The sequence below is a fragment of the Cervus canadensis genome, chromosome 23 (genome assembly GCF_019320065.1).
Source record: "Cervus canadensis isolate Bull #8, Minnesota chromosome 23, ASM1932006v1, whole genome shotgun sequence".
NCBI lineage: Eukaryota > Metazoa > Chordata > Mammalia > Artiodactyla > Cervidae > Cervus > Cervus canadensis.
The window spans coordinates 36,491,273-36,511,204 of NC_057408.1; the positions used below are offsets into that span (position 1 = coordinate 36,491,273).

At 38.9% G+C, this 19,932-nt stretch overlaps 1 protein-coding gene across 2 annotated transcripts in view; it reads left to right on the forward strand.

The window, feature by feature from the left end:
- Positions 1-19,932, forward strand: part of RPRD1A (regulation of nuclear pre-mRNA domain containing 1A) — a 65,334-nt gene that overhangs the window by 41,186 nt on the left and 4,216 nt on the right. The window contains exon 7 of one of the 2 annotated variants that reach the window (XM_043443642.1): positions 12,181-12,341. The exons of the other annotated variant lie outside the window; for it this stretch is intronic. Within the exon in view, the coding sequence (XP_043299577.1) occupies positions 12,181-12,213 (33 nt within the window). The 3' untranslated portion in view covers positions 12,214-12,341. Of the gene's footprint in view, positions 1-12,180; positions 12,342-19,932 lie in introns of those variants that run through there. 2 annotated transcript variants of the gene reach the window in all.

Genomic DNA, 19,932 nt, shown 5'->3' on the forward strand with positions numbered 1-19,932 from the left:
GGAGAAGTCCTTTGTCCATTTTTTTAATTGAGTTTTTTCTTTGAAAAGTGATAGTTGTAGTATTAGATTGATGTTTGGTTTGGAGATCATCTAATTTACACAATGCTGGAAATTATTTTAGCACACTTCTCAAAAGATAGGTTAACTAGCCTCTGCTTGAATAATGTTTCTGATGCTAAGGGAGCACATGGTTTTCAGACTAGTAATCTCCATTTTCTGAACAGTAGCTAGAAATTTATTACATACTTTTGTTTAGAAAATTTCACAAAAGTTTTTGTTCATTTATATGTTTATATATTTGTGTGTGTGTGTGTGTTTGTATACATTCACATACATTCCTGGGGAAAATGTAGATTATACCAAAAATCCAGAATTATAGGTAAAAACCACAACCTACTATTGATATTGAAATTGCATACTTTGAAATAATAGCTCTCTTTTAGTTTTCTCCCTCTCTTCTCTTTGCCCTTTACTGACCAGTTTCACTTATAGAATCCGAGATCCTTTTAGTGGTCTGTAGACAATCGTATTTTTCTTATTTTTTAATTTTATTACATTATTCATATGTCATTTAAAAATTTACTTGAAAAGCTATTCCAGTCAACTATGTCAAAAAAAGGACAGACATGTGGAAGTCTTGACGAATAGCAAAATTAGTGCAAGTCTTGGTATGTCTGTGAGTGGCTTTCCTTTCTGCTCACATATGAGTACTTGGCTGAATGTAGAGTTCTTGGGTTTTCATTTGGCCTAGTTACCATTTTTTTTCTTTTCTCCTACACATTTAACACTTTGACTATCACATATCTAGAATATTGGCCTTTCATTAATTTGGCTTGACATTGCTGTACCCTTTTATCAGAAAAATGTGTATTGCCATTTATTTTTGTTAATTTTTTATTAAAGTGTTAGTTGTTTAGTTGTGTTACAACTCTTTGTGACCCCATGGACCCCGCCAGGCTCCTCTGTCCTTGGGATTCTCCAGGCAGGAATACTGGAGTCGGTTGCCATGCCCTCCTCCAGGGGATCGTCCCAACCTGGGGATTGAACTTGCATCTCCTGCATTACAGGTAGATTCTTTACCGTCTGAGCTACCATAGTTTCTCCTTAAATTCCTATTATATATATTGATTCTCTTGAATCTTTATGCCACATTGTATATCTTTTCTCATCATTCTTCCTCATTTCTGTTGTTTTCCTTTAATAGTCCTGTGGGGTTTTGGTGATGTTGCTGTTTCTGTTGTCCTTGTTCTTGCTTACAGCATGGTCCTCTAATGGGGGGAGTGGAGAGTTTTGTCAGTGTTTTATTGATCTCTGTTGGAAAAAGAGATTTAATACTGGCTTTTAGTTGGCCAGTTCACAGATGATACAGCTCTGGGGCAGGTGCACAGGGAATCGGCATCCGAGGAGATGTTAGCACCAAGGGTTCTGCGGGTTTGCCTAGTCGGCCCAGACGTGACTGGAGCGTTGCCTCTGTTTCCCCATCATAGGAGCCAGGCCACCCAGAACCCCTTAGTCAGGTGGTCCTTGGACCCACCCTGTGCTGCCGGGAGTCCCCACAGGCACCGGTTGCTTGTTAAAGTGAGACATAGAAGAATCTGCATTATAAATGTCTAACAACTGGAAAATAGTCCTGCCCATAAAGCTTCGTGAAATTCATAGGAGTATTTGGACCTATTTGATGTGAATGTTAAATACTGCTTAATCTGCTACTGTCTGCTTTTTTAAGAAACTTTCACATGTGTTCTTTGTAGGTTAGCTTCTTACATGTTTTATTGCTTGCAGTTGGTGCTTAAAGCATTTTCTCTCTCTACTTTTAGATTATTTTTCCTAATCTGTGGGTTTAGGAATTGTACAAATAAATAGGTATTTGAAAGTACATGTTTGATGAAAGTAATGAGCTCTGAGAAAAGATCACTTCAGTAAGCAAAGTAAATAATTATATGTCTTTTTTTTTATTCTTTAAAGAATGTTGAAGTTAATTCCAATAAATAAAATATTTTAGCATAAATAATTTAGAGCTTTTTTGAGTGATAGTGAGTGATGTAGTTGCTCAGTCATGCCTCACTCTTTGCAACCCCATGGACTGTAGCCTGCTAGGCTCCTCTGTTCATGGAATTCTCCAGGCAAGATTACTGGAGTGGGTTGCCATTTCCTTCTTCAGGGGATCTTCCCGACCCAGGGATCCTGCATTGCAGTAGAGTCTTTACCATCTGAGCCACCAGGGAAGCCTACTATTAAGAGACATTTCTAAGTATAAAGACAGGTCAACTTAAAAAGTATCAGCAGATACGTGCTTGACTTTATCTTATAATCTATAAACAATACATTAGAATATGTAATGAATCCATATACCTTTTCCAAAGGAGTACCCAAGATGGAAGTAGCAATAAAGTTATAAATGACAGTCATCAGTCAGATGAAATAATTTAGATGAAGCTTTTCTCTCTTGAAGAGATGGGGACTGGGCAAGCGGTCAGGAAGAAAATACAGTGTGCTTTTAACTTTGTATGAAAAATAATGTTCAGTTTCACGTTGCTGAACATAGTTCTGTTTTTGCCAGATAAATCCTCTACCTCAAATTACTGTCCAAATCCTTTATTAAAACTCTGCCTCTGGCCTTTGTTTTGGAATCTGTTACTTTTGTTGTCACCTCCTGATCGCTGTCCTCTGAAGCTTCTACTTCTTTCCCGCTGTCCCCTGACACCTCGGTTGCCCTCGCACTGTCCCCGACGCCTCGATTGCCTTCCCGCTGTCCTGGGAAGTTGCGATGTCCTTCCCGTGGACCTTCTAGCTCTGGCTGCTCCGTGGCCACAGAAAGCTGCCAGTGCCGTGCATCATGCCACTCTTCCTGTGCTTCCGTTACTGATGCAGTAGGGATATCAAAGCAAACACCCTGCTTTCCTTTGAGAGAGACCGTTCCCTTCACTTTGGGGCTTTTTTGGCTGCGTATAAACTTTCTTCTAGCTCTGAGGTGTTTTGTTTTTTTTTTTTTTTTGGTGGAGTATATTTTTGACAATGTAGCTCTTGCATTTTTTTGCCCATGCTAATTTTGGGACTATTTCAGACTTTTTTTTTTAACATCAGCCATTCTTAATCTTGGAGTTGTTTGTCAGATTCTTATGTAATTAGTTTTAAAAATACATATGTCTGTATTATCTTACTGAGTCAGTGTTTCAGTCTAAGAGTTTTTCTTGAAAACACTTTACTTTTGTTACTTCTTGTTTTGGCTTTTGTTTCTTCTGCAAATTTCTTAAGGATATATTTTAAATTACAAATAAAAATATTTTTGTGTGTTTGAGAGATAAGGCTAGGCTAGTAACATATGCCTGTGATTAGACATTTTTCCCAGTTAATCAGCTTGGTCTTGGATCAGTGAACACATAGCCAGGCACTTTAGCTCTGTGGTGAAGAGTAGGGACTCTGGAACCGGATTACCTGAGTTAAGAATCTGGCTTCACTACTCACTAGCTGAGTGGCATATGGCAAATCATCTGATCTTTCTCTGCCTCAGTTTCCTTGTCTATAAAATAGAAATAATAATAATACCTGCTTTATATGATTACTACAGGATGTAAATGAGGTGGGGTGCTTAAACTGCTCAGCATATAGTAAATGCCCCAGAAGTTTCAGCTCCAAAACAGAGACTTGGAGGTTTTCTAGCTAGTTTATATCTGTTTTATCATTTAACCAGTGAATTTATGTTTTATTTATAGGGATACTGTAAAAAGAGTATAAGATGTCTATAGTGTGAGCTGTCAAAAAGCAAGGGTTTATGTTCCTAGTTATATTCTTAGCATCTCAGTGATTGCAACTGGATTCCTAAGTTCTTTTAAATAATATATTCAATCTTTTTTTGAGATTTGGACTTAGCTGCCCCATACTTACTTCTCTGTTGTTTATAGAGTCTACCTTTTTTCAAAATTAGGTACAATAATGCTAGTGTGCACCCTTTTGGTAGTTCTTCATGATATCTGAGATGAAATTGTCTCAGAAATGAAGTTGGTCTGGAATGTAATTGATTCTGTTAGGAGTCTTGGGTGTAATTAAAGTGTGATATTCACATTATTTCCTTGACTGATTTAGATTTTCACTGTCTTCTGTAGAGAAAATAAAGGCAGAGGTTTCTTTTTTTAAAGATGTTAGATTGAGTGGCAGCTTTCCCCACCTCCTAGAACTTATAAAAAGGTTAATATATATTAAAATATAATAAAGGAATTATAAAACCTAGCATAGTCTGTCTTTATCATATCATATAATAAAGATGTATATGTATATATGCATAGTCTGCCTTTATCATATAATAAAGATGTATATGTATATATGCATAGTCTGTCTTTATCATATCATATAATACAGATGTATATGTATATATATTACACAAATATAAAGATAGAGACAGTGAAGAGAGGGGGATGAAATGAAATTTGAGGAAGAAAAATGAATTGGAGACACACATGGAGTTGAGGTGAAATGTAAAGAGATAAGGAGCTGCACTACCCAGTAGCCACTAGCCACAGTGATATTTGATTACAACTGAATAAAATGTAAGTTACCAGTACTAGCCATGTTTCAGATGCTTAGTACACACGTGGCTCTTGGTACTCTGCTGGATAGTGCAGATACAGGACATTTCCATTGCCACAGAAAATTCTGTTTATGATGACTGATAAAGATTGCTTAAAAGATACAGATAGATAAAATGGAGAAGTTATATTTATAAAATATGGTGTATATAATAGCTCCACTCTAATAAGAGAAATGCTATGGGTGCCCTCCTCCCTCAAATGGCAGTCTGCTTAGAAGGTGGATCACTGATAGAAATTGAAGAAATAAACCACATCTTGGCATGTGCCCTCCTCAAGATGGGAGCGTTTGCTTAACTATTCTAAGCTCCGAAGTGGAACATCTGGAAGCAGGAGGTTGGAACAGCACAGTGACTAAAGGTGCTGCAGTGGAAGCAGGAAGGTCACCTCCCACCCTTCCTGGGCCAGGTAGCAGCGGTGAGGCATTTGTGTCTGTATCGGAGCTTGGAGCAGAGGAAAAGGCAGTGTTTCCTCCAAGCTGGTGAGGCCCAGGAGTAATAGAGATCACCTACTTCTGGAAAATAATTCACTGGGATAATCATGTTGGATCTTGTCCACTTTAATGACAACCCAAGTAAGTTGTACATAACAGTCTAGTCACAAAGACAGTAACATCACTGGAATCACCAGGCATTCCTTATAAGACAGCAGATTCAGAGGGAAGAATTTTCCCCTAGGAAATAGTTAACAGAAAAGTCCAACATAGTGATGTAAACTACTGAAAATGCCTACACACATGGAGATCCTGCCCCATCCCTAATTAGTATCCGTCAGAAAATAGGTTGTCTTCACAGCCTCTAAGAGCTTATTGGTTTTTATTTAGATTTCCAAACATCTTTGGCCTCTTGAATGAAATATCCCAATCCTGAATAAAGGAAACATTTTCCATACATTATATGGGTGAAAAATGACCAGTGTCTAACCTGAAACCTGGTACTGCAGTTAAACGCCATTGTAAGGAGACAGTTTATAGTTTTATTATAAAATAATAACTAATACTTAGCATTTACTCTTTATGAAGGTGCAGTTCTAGGTACTGATCCTATCTTTATTTGTGACTGTATTAGCTGGATACTGTTATACCTGTTTTATGAATGAGAACACTGAAGCACTGAAGTATCAGTTAATACTATCTTCAAAGGGAATTTGAAAAATAAAGTAATTACATTAAAGTGAATGTATTAAAACTACTTAGCTCCTGTAACATTTCATTGTATTTTCTTAATCTTATAAAAATCACATTATAAATCTTATAAAAATATCATTGTAAGCATAATTAGAAAAATGTTAGAAGAGTTACAGCCATACTCAATGTACAGCTTTACATCCAACTTGGATATTTATCTTGATTAGCCTTCAGTGAGTATGAAGTTTGTATTAGAATAATGAACTGGAGAGTTATGGGTTTTAGAACTTACAGTGTGAACTTGAAGTTGTGTAATATAAACGTCTTTTCCCCCTCGTCTTCAAAATGCAGATATCAAACCTAATGATTTATGAGATCTGTTTAAACTCTAAAATTCAGTGTTTCTGACTTTCCCTCCATTCTTCATCTTATAGTTGGAAACTTCTGAGTAAGTTTGTATGCACAGTTTAAATTTTTTCCTTGCCTTTTATTCCTAAAACACTTTCCCATCATAAAGACAATTAATGTTTATTATAGAAAATTTGGAAAGTACCGAAAAAATTCCAGCTCAAAAGTTTATATCAACCTCTCTGAAAACTCATTTTTAATATTTCAGTGTATTTCACTCCACTGTTTTGTTTTAAATAGTTGCATATATTCAATCTCATCTTTTAAAAAGTGTTTGTGATAGTGACTTTTTAAAACAACATTGTAGATGGCTAGCATTTATTGTATCTTTTGTTTCCTTTATTTAAAAGACAGCTGAAGCCTTAGGAAAGAGGTCCATTTATTCACGTAGGATATGTAAGCTGTGGATCTATTGGAAGTCCTGGGTCTGTGTGACCATACTGGTTGGGGGAGATACTTACTGTCAAAAATACTAGAAGTTAATCTGTTTAATACAAGTCCTTACTGCCTCTCCAAGCTCAGTCCTTCAGTGCACCATTGTGATTTACTGGGGGAGTGGTACTTTTGGTAACTGTACCTTCTAATTTATTTGTCCACTCCTTTTTGAAGTAAGATTCATGTTAGAATTTGTCTTGGTAATTTTGATACCATTGCACACATCATTTTTGTTGAAGTAAAATATGAACTTCTTAGGTAGTTAAATCAAAATTTTAAAGAGAACCTTATGTCATTCATACTAATATCATCTCACAGAAAGAACTCTGCCTGGCATTGCGTCCTAAAGCAAAATTTCTTTGTAAAACATGTCAAATTTGGTCATGCTTAGATCAGGTTATGAAGAAAGGCACTGTTTCAAAGCAAAGCCAGTTTCATTCTTGGAAGCTTTCAATATCCAGTGATATTATTCCATCATAAAGTAGTATTCATGGGTGTTTTTTAGGATTAATACTTTGTGCATTTTAAAATTGAGATAATTTTACATACAGTGAAATACACATATTAGGCAGATCATTATCAGTAAATTTGATAAATTTTTGATAACTTATTGGATGCTGAATACATTATGCTATAGTAATGTATTCTGTGTTCTAAATCCTAATGAGATTTTAGTTACTTTTTAACTTTTGGGACCATAGATAAATATGTTCAGTTTTCTTTGATTAAAGAAAAAGTGTGTTTGGGACATCCCTGGTTCCCATCTGGGGTTAAAACTGTGCTTTCACTGCAGGGGGCGCTGTTCTGGGAACTAAGACCGCATATGCTGTGTGACAAGGCCAAAAAAAAAAAATTTGTTCATGAAACATCAGATTATAGAATATGAGATCATTGTCATTTTTAAATTTTCTGAGTGGCCAAAAGTTGAAAATGCTTATTGCCCAGATTTGCTTACAACATTAGTTGAGTTAAAGCTGCCTCTAATACACATCTATCTAACACACAGTTTAATAACCATTGGTCCATAACCAGTGCAGATTGAATGGGGAATCTGTGAATCTTGCATTGCTTTCATTATCACTTAAAAATTTCCACTGTCAGTTCCTGCATTTAGACTTCTCTAAGCTAACTGCATCAGTATGACTTGACTTGGCATCATTTCTTGAGAAAACAGGGGTCATCATGTAGCTGTTAGCATGGTGATAAAGCTGTAGTAACATAAACAGTGTTAAGCTACACTGAGAGTTCAGAATATGAAAAATAAGTTCTATTTCACTGGATGCTTGTTAAACCACAGCTGGATTTATGTATTCAACTTGGGCTGGATTCTGCATTAGCGAAGGGAATTAGCACAGTGTATGCAGAGGCAGGGGTCAGGATGGCAAAGGAGATGAAAACAAAGTACATTGGACAGTTGAACATGTCGGGATATCAGAGATCAGACTTAAGGACAGGCATAATTTACGTGCTGCTTGTCTTCAGATACTTTGAAAGCTATTGGGAAAGAAGAGTTTGGTTTATGTAAGAAGGCCGAATTAGGACTAGTGGATATATTCCAAATGACGAGACCATTCTTCCAGTTAGACCTGGCCTAATGTGAAAGGACTATAAAAGTAATGAGTTTCAAAAAGCCTCAGCTGTCTACATCTACAGTAGACCTTAAATACAGCCCAAATCCTGGCCAGATCAATGTAAAACCTCAAGATAAAGATTTGTTTACCTCAGTTTTTTATTGTCTGGTAATCATGTTCAGCTTTTGAAAAATTGCAAAACATGCCAAAGGCAAGGAACAGCCTAAAGAGACAAAACAAGAAATCAGAAGTAGATTCTTGTATGACACAAATTTTAGAATCACCAGTTCAGGAATGTAACTGATTAATGTGTTAACAACTCTAACGAAGAGTAGACACCATGCAAGAGCAGATGCAAGTAGAGGTGAAAATGCTTAAAGAATCAAAAACAAAGTTTAAATGCCAGGAATGAACACTGACATGAGTGCTTCTGATGATCACCTCAGTAGACTGGACACTGCTGAGGGAAAAAAAATGTATGGGCTTGAATCTGTCAATAGAGATTTTCCCAACTTAAATGCAAAAAGAAAATAGAACAACAGCAACAACCTTTTCTCCAAAACGAAAACCAAACCTAGAACATGGAAGAATTGTGGGCAGTTTGGAAAAGTGTAACATAACATTTGCTTGGGATATCAGAAGGAGAACAAATGAAGCAAAAGAAATTCCAAAATTAATGACAAGACATCAAACTGATCCAGGAAACTTAGAGGCCAAATACTTGACAGGATATAAAAAAATGTAGTTTGCACTTAGGTGTGTTGGGGCTTCCCAGGTGGTTCAGACAGTAAAGAATCTACCTGTAATTTGAGAGACCCAAGTTTGATCCCTGGGTCAGGAAGATCTGCTGGAGAAGGAAATGGCTACCCTCGCCAGTGGTCTGACCTGGAAAATTCCATGCACTGTATAGTCCATGGGGTTGCAAAGAGTTGGACATGACTGAGCAACTAACACTTTGAATTTTCATGTCATATTCAGATTGCAGAAAATGAATTGCAAAGAGAAAACCTTGGGAAAAGTTGGAAAAAAAAATCTTACCTGTAGGAAAAGAATTACAGCAGAACCACTCAAGAAGAGCGGAGTGAAAAGTGTTGGGAGAAATTCCATCCTAGAATTCTGTATCCAGTGAAACTGTTCTTTAAAAGTGAAAGAGAATGCAATGTTGGCTGTTGCTGAAGGTGGTCATGAAGAGATTGACAAGAACAAGAGAAATATTGGCTTTGATGTTTGTCTGTGTTATGTATATCAGTGTTTTTGAGGAATGTTACAAACCGGAATCTCTTCTGAAGCTTCATTCTGGACATGAGCATGTTGGAGATGGGAGCAGGGATGTCGCAAAGAAGCTATATGTGCCCTTGAACAGCCCAGAATCTCTGGTTTATGGCCTGCCTGTTAAAAGCCTTGTGTAGCAATATTCTGCCGGAGAAGGCAATGGCACCCCACTCCAGTACTCTTGCCTGAAAAATCCCATGGATGGAGGAGCCTGCTAGGCTGCAGTCCGTGGGGTCGCTAAGAGTCGGACATGACTGAGCAACTTCACTTTCACTTCACTTTCATGCATTGGAGAAGGAAATGGCAACCCACTCCAGTGTTCTTGCCTGGAGAACCCCAGGGAGGGGGCAGCCTCGTGGGCTGCCGTCTATGGGGTCGCACAGAGTCAGACACAACTGAAGTGACTTAGCAGCAGCAGCAATATTCTGCAGGACACCCAATTTCAGTACAGTTCAGTCGCTCAGTTGTATCCGACTCTTTGTGACCCCATGGACTGTAGCATGCCATGTTTCCCTGTCCATCACCAACTCCCAGACCTTACTCAGACTCAGGTGCATCATATCAGTGATGCCATCCAACCATCTCATCCTCTGTCATCCTCTTCTCCTCCCACCTTTAATCTTTCCCAGCATCAGGGTCTTTTCCAGTGAGTCAGTTCTTTGCATCAGGTGGCCAAAGTATTGGAGATTCAGCTTCAGCATCAGTCCTTCCACTGAATATTCAGGACAGATTTCCTTTAAGATTGACTGGTTGGATCTCCTTGCAGTCCAAGGGACTCTGAAGAGTCTTCTCGTCAACACCACAGTTCAAAAGCATCAATTCTTCAGTGCTCAGCTTTCTTTGTAGTTCAACTCTCACATCCATACATGACATACTGGAAAACCTACTGGACACCCAATTTGGGAAATACCAAATTAGCTGACCTCCATGACCCTGAGATAGTGTGATTCTTTAGTAACTGGATAACATTTTCTTAGGGAGTGAGACTAAAAGGCACACAGGAGATGAAAATAATTTAGGCTAAAAGATAACAATGAAAATTTCAAGAAAGCGTGATTAAGTCTACTTCCTAGGGTAAGTACAAGATGAGTAGAAAAATTAATGTGTTACATCTCACTTCCTTAAATTCATTCCTTCCATTTGATTTTGAAGTTAACAGAGAGGTGGCCTGTAGGCTTCTGGCTCATGCTCCCCTTCCAGTGTCAAAAGTGATAATTGGCAATAGGTTCAACTTCCCTGAAATGTTGGTCATCATTGCTGATTGGACTGGCCCTTTACCTTTTCTTGTTTCTTTTCTCTTGGGTCTTTGTGTTGCTGCTTTTACTATCATTGGTCACCACCACCCCCCACCCCCACCTTTTTTTAAAAAATCTTTAAGCCCGTATGCTGTTACTCATGAGAAAATGACATCTCCTCTCCACTGCTGGAAGTTCCAGAGGTGTTTTAATAAAGGGATAGACTACCTATTATAGGTCAAAATTTGTTTCCTTAATGTGTTGGGTTTTGAGGTTTAGGAACCTGTTAGTCCTGTGATTGTGGTGATCCTATATTTGATGTAAGGTAGATTTCAGTTGGATAACACTTCTTCAGAATACCCATCCCAGTAACAATTCTAGATATGAGAGGTAAGATAGAATAATGGTTAAGTATGAAGACTCTGAAGCCAGATTGTCAGTTTTCAACCTTTGTCGACTTTAGAGGAAGTTTCTTAACAAGTGGTTAATTGTGCTTTGGACTTCCCTGGTGGCTCAGTGGCAGAGAATCTGCCTGCCAAACAGGAGATGCAGGTTTGATCCTTGGGTTGGGAAGATTCCCCTGGAGAAGGAAATTGAAACCCACTCCAGCATTCTTGCCTGGGAAATCCCATGGACAGAGGAGCCTGGCAGGCTACAGTCCATGGGGTCATAAAGAGTCAGACACGACTGAGTGGCTAAACAGCAGCAGCAGCAATTGTGCTTTAGTTTTATTGTCTGTGGAAGTGAAAGTCACTCAGTCCTGTCCAACTCTTTGGCACCCCTTGGACTAGACTGTCCATGGAATTCTCCAGGCCAGAATACTGGAGTGGGTAGCCGTTCCTGTCTCCAGGGGATTTTCCCAACCCAGGTCTCCCGCATTGCAGGCAGATTCCTTACCAGGTAAACCACCAGCGAAGCCCTGTAATGCATGGATAATAGTAGTCTCTTCCTATGAAGATTAAATGGGCCACTTAAAACAGTGTTTGACATTTAGTAAGCACATCAAAATTGTAATTAGGATCATACTTGATGAATCTAGAAATGTATAAAGCTTATTTGTAACAGTATCTACCCTCATTATAATTTAGCATTACTGACTTTTTAAAGACCCAGCTGATAGCCAGGTAGGCATTGGGTTCCCTGCAGAAATCTTAGTCCCTGAGTAAATATTGAATATTGTTAATCCAGAAGGCTAATGAGCCTTTGTGTTAGTAGAATTATAACTTACTAACAGGTGGGAATTACGTTCTTCAAGGATACTTTAAAGTAAAACCTGCTTTTAGAATACTTAAGAAAATGATAGTGAGCCCTCAGAGGAGCTGAATGATGTAAGACAATGTTAGATAGCATTCATTTATGCTAAAGTATTTCCCACTAAAAGGTGGAACTTTCCTGCAGGTGGTCAAGGAAAAATGGGTCCATCAGAGACAAGTAGGATACTGTGAAAAGAAAATAGAAAGGATTTGATATTTTTAAAATATTTTAATTATTATAGTTTTGAAAATTTTCAGGACTGTATACCAGACTAAATTTGGGTATTTGTTTTCTAGATGACAGGTTACTGCAAACTACTGAGATCTTGACCTGCTTTATGCTCTGTTCCCTGGAGACGACAACAGACTTGACTAATTTTCCTGACACCATGGAATTTCTTGGCCTTGTTTCAAAAAAAAAAAAAAAGTGGTATTAAAAAAATCTTGATTGATATAAATACTTTGGTTAACTTTTCCTTTCTAACCTAGCAAAGAGTCCCAACACCAGGGAAAGCAAAATGAAGTAAATTATGTTGGATTCTCAAAAGTCAGAATTGGAGCTTCTATTAATAAATAGTTATTTGAAGACAGTCATATAAGAAAGACTTGATAACATCTAGAGAGAGGCAAAAGACATAATAAAATACATATCAAAGAACAGAGCCATTTAGAGTTCTGCAGGAGAACAGTAAAAGGAGCAGGATTGTGAGCATTATCATCAGCCTAAGGCGTTCTTATAATATGTTCTGAAGATGATGTCTTGATACTGTTTGGAATGAAGATAATTAGCTCTACCTTCAACATTAATTCGTTGTGACCCAAAATCCTCAAGTATGTTGTTACTATCAAATTTCAACTAAGGATACATATAGTCATAAAGGGAGAAATTCAATTCCCTAGGTGTTTGCATAGGTACACCTAAGAATACTATAGAAATAATATGTCATGTGGAAATATTACTGTCTCCATCTTTAAGAAGTAACTGTTGTGGGGAAAGTCTTTAATAACCCCAACATGCTAGGATGTCCATGTTTTCTTGACTAAAAAAATATCCTAGTATGTATGTTTTTAAAAACTGGTTGTTATCTGGCCCAATCATATTTTATACTTGAAGGGGATGCTGAAGATTGATTCCACAGATGAAAGAATGATTTGTCAAAACCTGTGTTCAGAGTTTTCTGGAACCTGGATTACACTCAGACTCGATACCTAGAGAAGCTGCACAGCTTGCTCACTAGAATCAGGACTGGGCTTCCTAACTTGATGTTTTCCTTTGCTGCTGCAGCAGTTGTGCCTCAGGAAGTAGATAGGAAGGAAGGGCTGGAGCATGGTAGGCATGATGCTTGAAATTGTTGACCACAGCCTTTACTGGCTACTAACAGTCCTCACCTGGATACAGTTGAAATTCTCTAAGGTTTTTTTTTTGTTTTTTTTTTTTAAGTCAGTCACGTATGAAAGAAGAGAGCAGACTTCTTAGTGGCATCTGCAAGAAAAAGTTAGCCCTTATATATACATTAAAATTCAGAAATAGTGAAGACATTTTAAGCAACTGGAATGTTAGAACAACTATCTGGGTCAGCCCTAAAATGACTAAGAACTCCAAATTTCAGGACATTTATTCTCTTGGCTGTTCTTAGTGCGTGATGGTTCTGATGCTATCCCAGAATGAAAACAACAGTCATATGCCACTTCATAGTTTGAAAACTTCCAAAATTAACTTATTTAGGCCTCACAGCCCAATAAAATAGATACCCATATTGTATAAAGGAAGCAACTGAGGCTTAGATAATCTTAGGGCATCTTGCCTAAGATTATAGGTAATGAATGGAGGAAGCAGTTCAGTTCAGTCACTCAGTTGTGTCTGACCCAGCGACCCCATGGACTGCAACACGCCAGGCTTCCTTGTCCATCACCAGCTCAAATTCATGTCCATCGAATCTGTGATGCCATCCAATCATCTCATCCTCTGTCGTCCCCTTCTCCTGTCTTCAATTTTTCCCAGCATCAGAGTCTTTTCCAGTGAGTTGTTCTTTACATCAGGTGGCCAAAGTATTGGAGATTCAGCTTCAGCATCAGTCTTTCCAATGAATATTCAGGGCTGATTTCCTTTACGATTGACTGGTTGAATTTCCTCGTTGTCCAAGGGACTCTCAAGTGTCTTCTCCAACACCACAGTTCAAAAACATCAATTCTTTGGTGCTCAACTTTTTTATGGTCCAACTCTCACGTTCATACATGACTGCTGGAAAGATCATAACTTTGACCAAACAGACCTTTGTCAGCAAAGTAACGTCTCTGCTGCTTAATATGCTGTCTAGGTTGGTCATAGCTTTTCTTCCAAGGAGCAAACATCTTTTAATTTCATGGCTGCAGTCACCATCCTCAGTGATTTTGGAGCCTAAGAAGACAAACTCTGCCACTATTTCCATTGTTTCCCCATCTATTTGCCATGAAGTCATGGGACCAGATGCCATGATCTTAGTTTTTTGAACGTTGAGTTTTAAACCAGCTTTTTCACTCTCCTCTTTCACGTTTATCAAGAGGCTCTTCAGTTCCTCTGCTTTCTGCAATAACGCTGGTGTCATTTGCATTTTTGAGGTTATTGATGTTTCTCCTGGCAGTCGTGATTCAGCTTGTGCTTCATCCACCCTGGCATTTCGCATGTTGTTAAATATATGTTAAATATAACTTATAAGTTAAATAAGCAAGGTGACAATATACAACCTTGATGTACTCCTTTCCCAATTTGGAACCAATGTGTTGTTCCATGTCCGATTTGAACTGTTGCTTCTTGACTTGCAAACAGGTTTCTCAGGAGGCAGGTGAGGTGGCTGGATATTCCAGTCTCTAAGAATTTTCCACAGTTTGTTGTAGTCCACACAGTCAAAAGCTTAAGCATAGTCAGTGAAGCAGAAGTAGATGTTTTTCTGGAATTCTCTTGCTTTTTCTGTGATCAGCGGATGTTGGCAATTTGATTCCTGGTTCCTCTGCCTTTTCCATATCCAGCTTGAACATCTAGAAGTTCTTGGTTCATGTACTGTTGAAGCCTGGCTTGGAGAATTTTGAGTATTTGCTAGCATGTGAGATGAGTGCAATTGTGCAGTAGTTCGAGCATTCTTTGGCACTGTCTTTCTTTGGGATTGGAATGAAAACTGACCTTTTCCAGTCCTGTGGCCACTGCTGAGTTTTCCAAATTTACTGGCACATTGAGTGCAGCACTTTCACAGCAGTGCTTGTATCCAGATCTTTTGACTTAACTTCCAGGAAAATCCACTGGGAAGCTACCTGTTCATGCCCTGTGCTCTGCTGGATCCTATAAGGAATACAGAGACACACACGGTGTGTTTTCCCCAGTTATGGATGTATAAACCAGAAAACATTAAGTTCAGAACTAACTTGATTAATAACTGGTGTGAAACTACAGTAGGAAAAGCTTCTGTGGCAAAGATTGGTCTTAAAATAGGTCGTGTGAAATGAGAAAATTTGGACACAACATGAGATACTCAATATTAGCTGTAAAGAAAAGCTTTTCTAGTGGTTCAGATTTCAACCTAGCTCTCCCCCACTTTTGCTGCACACAAGATATTGCACCTCCTGATTGACTGATGTTGAAGTATACATGAGGGTTGCCGTTTGAGGGTAGTGTTGGTGGAGATCTGGCAAGTAAATTAAGAATAAAAATATAGGCCTTGTTGAATGAGTGGGGAATAACAAGGGAGAAATAAAATAACTCATGTAAACAGTTGGCAGGAAATGAGGTAAAACATTGGTTCACAGAATGGCAGCTGATTTTTCAGCAGAAACTGCAGGCCAGAAGGGAGTGAAATGGAAAAGCCTACAACCAAGAATACTTTACCCACAAGACTCCTTCAGATTTGATGGAGAATCAAAAGCTTTTATAGACAAATAACAGAAAAATTCAGCACCACCAAACCAGCTTTGCAAAAAACGTTAAAGGAACTTCTGTAACTGAAAAAGAAAAGGCTGCAACTAGAAACAAACTAAGAGATGAAAAAGCTCACAGGTAAAAGATTAAGGAAGTCACCCACACACAAAAATCACCTGTGTCCACAGTATGCAGTTAAAGGATACACAGAGCAATTAGATGTAAAATATGTTCGCAAAATGTAACCGAGAGGGGAAGAGAGTATAAATGGCAGGGTATTTAAAATGTGTTTGAAATTGAAAGATCAGTGACTTACAACACATGTGTTTATATAGACTACTATACCAAAACCTCAGAGTAATTGCAAACCCCAGAATGTATAATAGATATAAACAAGAAGTAATCCAAAAAAGTACTGAAGATAGTCAACAAATCACAGAAGAGAACAAAAGAAAAAAGAGACCAAAGGGGGAAAGGCTGGAAGAGACAGTCTGGAATTTGAGATGAACAGATGTAGACGACTATATCTAAAGTAGATGACAGGGACCTACTGGATAGCGGAGGGAACTGTATTCAGTATCTTATAATAACCTGTAATGGGAAAGGGTCTGAAAAAGAACATGATATAGATACATTCTTTTATATATTTTCTATATAATTTAAATTATTTTAGTTGTACAAGGGTTTATAACTATAAATCAACTATACTTCAATTAAAAATAAAAATTATAAAGACTTAAAAACATAAAATAGAACACTACTTTTGCAGTGAAGGCAGTATATATCAGTTCAGTATTTATTACTAAAGGAAAGGGCCTGATTTTTTAATGCTTTGGCTTTTCAGCAGTTTCTCTCTTTTTATTAACTTTAGAATTCAGATCCTCTTCGTTGGTGGAACAGAGCTAAATTCTTTTAGGAAAAAGAAGTTCTTTAGGTTAAAATACAAAATAAATATTTTGAAAGCCGTTTTTGCAAAATGCAGGTTTAGTTAGAAAAGAATGAGAAAACTAAAAGGGACTTACCTGCAGTGGCCTTGCCTGTTGATGGGCTTATCAGGTTAGGCTACCCAAGCTCTTGACTGTCCCTGATGCATGCATCCTGCTGGGCCCATGTTTGTGTTTTCCCTTTTATACTTAGGGTAATTTTTTTTTTTTTTTTTTACTAAGAATAAAAAGATATTTCTTTGCCCCCAACTTCAGCTTCATTGAGGTGAAACTGTCACATAAAATTGTATATATTTACAGAGTATGGTGGGATGATTTGACGTAAGTATTCTTTGTGAAATGGTTACTAACAATCAGGTTAATTAATATATTCCTCACTACACATCATTACTTTTTCTCTCCTTTTTGGTGATGCGAACATAAGGTCTACTCTCAGCAGATATCAGGTGTACACAGTATTATTGACTCTAGTCAGCATTTCTACATCAGATCTCCAGAGCATATTCATTTTATAACTGAAGGCTTCTACCCTTTTTTCTTTTTTAAAGGGTCCACATGTAAGTGAGATTATGTAGTATTTGTCTTTGTCTGACTAATTTTTTTACTCAATGGTAAAGAATCCACCTGCAATGCTGAAGACTTGGGTTCAATCCCTGCGTTGGGAAGATCCCCTGGAGAAGGAAACGACAACCCACTCCAGTATTCTTGCCTGGAGAATCCCATGGACTGAGGAGTCTGGCAGACTACAGTTCATGGGGTCACAAAACTGTCGAACGCAACTTAGTGACCATAAACAACAACAGTGTCCTCTAGGCTTGCCCAGGTTGTTGCAAATGACAGAATTTCCTTCATTCTCATGACTGAGTACTCCATTGTACATATGTACCACATCTTTATCCATTCATTTGTTGGCAGAGACTTAGGTTGTTTCCATGTCTTGGCTATTGTGAACAATGCTTCGATGAACACGGGAGTGCAGGAATCGCCTCCAGATACTGATTTTGTTTTGAGGTCAGTGTTAGGTATTTGTTCTGACCTCAGGAGGGCATTGTTTTATTTCCTGTTTCTTTCCTCCTATAAAGTCTTTGAGTCATGACTGTGGAACTGTGGGTGGAGACAGTGGCAGGCTTTTCTTTAAGTGCTCCCCCTGCTATAGGACCTGAGCTCTAGTGAAGGGGAGGGGTGCCCAGCCTGTGTTCCTCTCAGCTGCTTGTGAAGACCGCCACCTCCTGAACGGAGAGGGGATGGAGGGGCTCGGGGTGGGTGGGGGCGGTGGGCAGGAGTTATTGGTGCCCCAGTATTCTCAGCCTCCACGTCTGAGGTAGAGCCTCAGTTTCGAAACAACGCACACCTCTTTCTAGAAGCATCGTTGCCATAGGAAACCGGCCTGTGGAATCCAGTGAGGCAATTTAAGACCTTTAGAACTGTGGCCTGCAGGGATCATAGAATTGGGTAATCAGGTTTCATCTGGTTTTTTCTTCAGGCTAACATCAGATGGTTAACCACAACTTCTTAAATCTTTTGTCTTTCAGAGGAAAGTCTGATTCTGACAGTAGAAGAAAATTTTTGGTTACTGCTTTTGTTCCTAATTGAGGAAGGCATGATTTTTACTGTTTGTGAAAGATAATCAGTCTTCTCACAGGATTACTGAGAGGATGAAATGAGTTCTTTTTTTAATGCCTGGTGTATCAGTGGACATTCAATAAAGGGCAGCTCTTGTTTATGTTTACCAGTTTTTTGTATGCAGTGTCACCAGTTGGTAGAGGGTTTAATTGCCACAGATCCTTTGAATCAAAGGATTAAGATAATAACTGAAGAACAGCCTGTGTGGTTGCTAGAAACTTGAAATTAGGATGGGCAGTAATGATCACTAAAAGCACTTGAGACTTCTCAGGACATCTAGCCTCAAGAGGAGCAGAGTAATTACTTTTGTGCATGTTTGAACAGCATCTGAATCTATCGTGCTAACCTTCTAGTACTTTAGGTGTTATTTATTAAAGAATGATTTAGTATAAACAGGGACAGATGGGGCTTCCCTGGTCGCTCAGTGGTAAAGAATCTGCCTGCTACGCAGGAGACGTAGGAGCCATGGGTTCTATCATGGGTGAGGAAGATCTGGAGGAGGGCATGGCAACCCACTCCAGTGTTCTTGCTGGGAAATCCCATGGACAGGAGCCTGCCATGGGGTCGCAAAGAGTCAGAGGCAACTGAGCATGCACGCAGATGGGACAGATGGAGGTCTGTGTTTGCCCCCGCCCCCACCGGAGTATTCTGAGGAAGTGTGCTAAGTGTGGAGGTGTGTATGGACTGAAAAGTGTGTGTCTAGAATGAACACCTTGCTGCTCTTCTGTGAGCCACTCGGAGCTGCTGTCCTGAAACCTACCTGCTGTGCCAGGGTGTCACTGGCAAAGGGGAAAAGGGAACAGGAAAGTCTTGACCTTGAGGTTTTAGATCCCTGTTAAACTCCTTTACTCAACCTTGACCTTCATGATGGACTAAAAGTGCAAGGACAGGCAGACACGGTGAGAATCAACACCTCTTATGTGTCCACAGCTGTCCTACAACGTGCCCGGCTTTCAGCCTCGTTGGCTTTGTCTACCAGGGTGCCCACTTCCCCAGTGTGCCTCAGAAATCCCCTTTCCCCCATTGCTTTAGAGCGGTTGGGATGTAGTAAATTCTGACAGACTCCTTTCCTGAGGCGTATTCATGGCTGCTGTTTAAAAGAGGGGACTCTAATACAGAGAAGCTTCCCTGATTTCACTTTTAGACAAAACCTGTAGAGAAGTGGCTCGTGTATTAGTATCCTTTGGGGGAGATTTTACAAAATTCAAGAGCTCTGGACCCGCTTCCGGAGGTTCTCATTTAATTGATAGTTGATGAGGCTGGTGTTCTTTTGAGAATTCTGAGTTTCTCCAGAAATTTCCTAGGAGATTCTGTCAGAGTTGAGAAACAAAAAGGGGCTCCTTGTGGATAGGCCTTCTACCCCAGATGAAAGCTTCTCACTCACCTGCTCTGTCTTGGTGAGCTTACCCTTGGTCAGAGGGAGGAAAAGTTTCATGTCTTTATGGAGGAAATAACAATCAACTTTTTGATTCCCCTCTTCACACCCTGCCTCTCCTAGGTGATGGAGTAAAGAATGTTCCTCTCTCCTGGTTGAAGTCTGAAAACTTCAGTTATTAATAAAAGATATTTCCACTGCAGAGAATGGCCTGTTCCCCT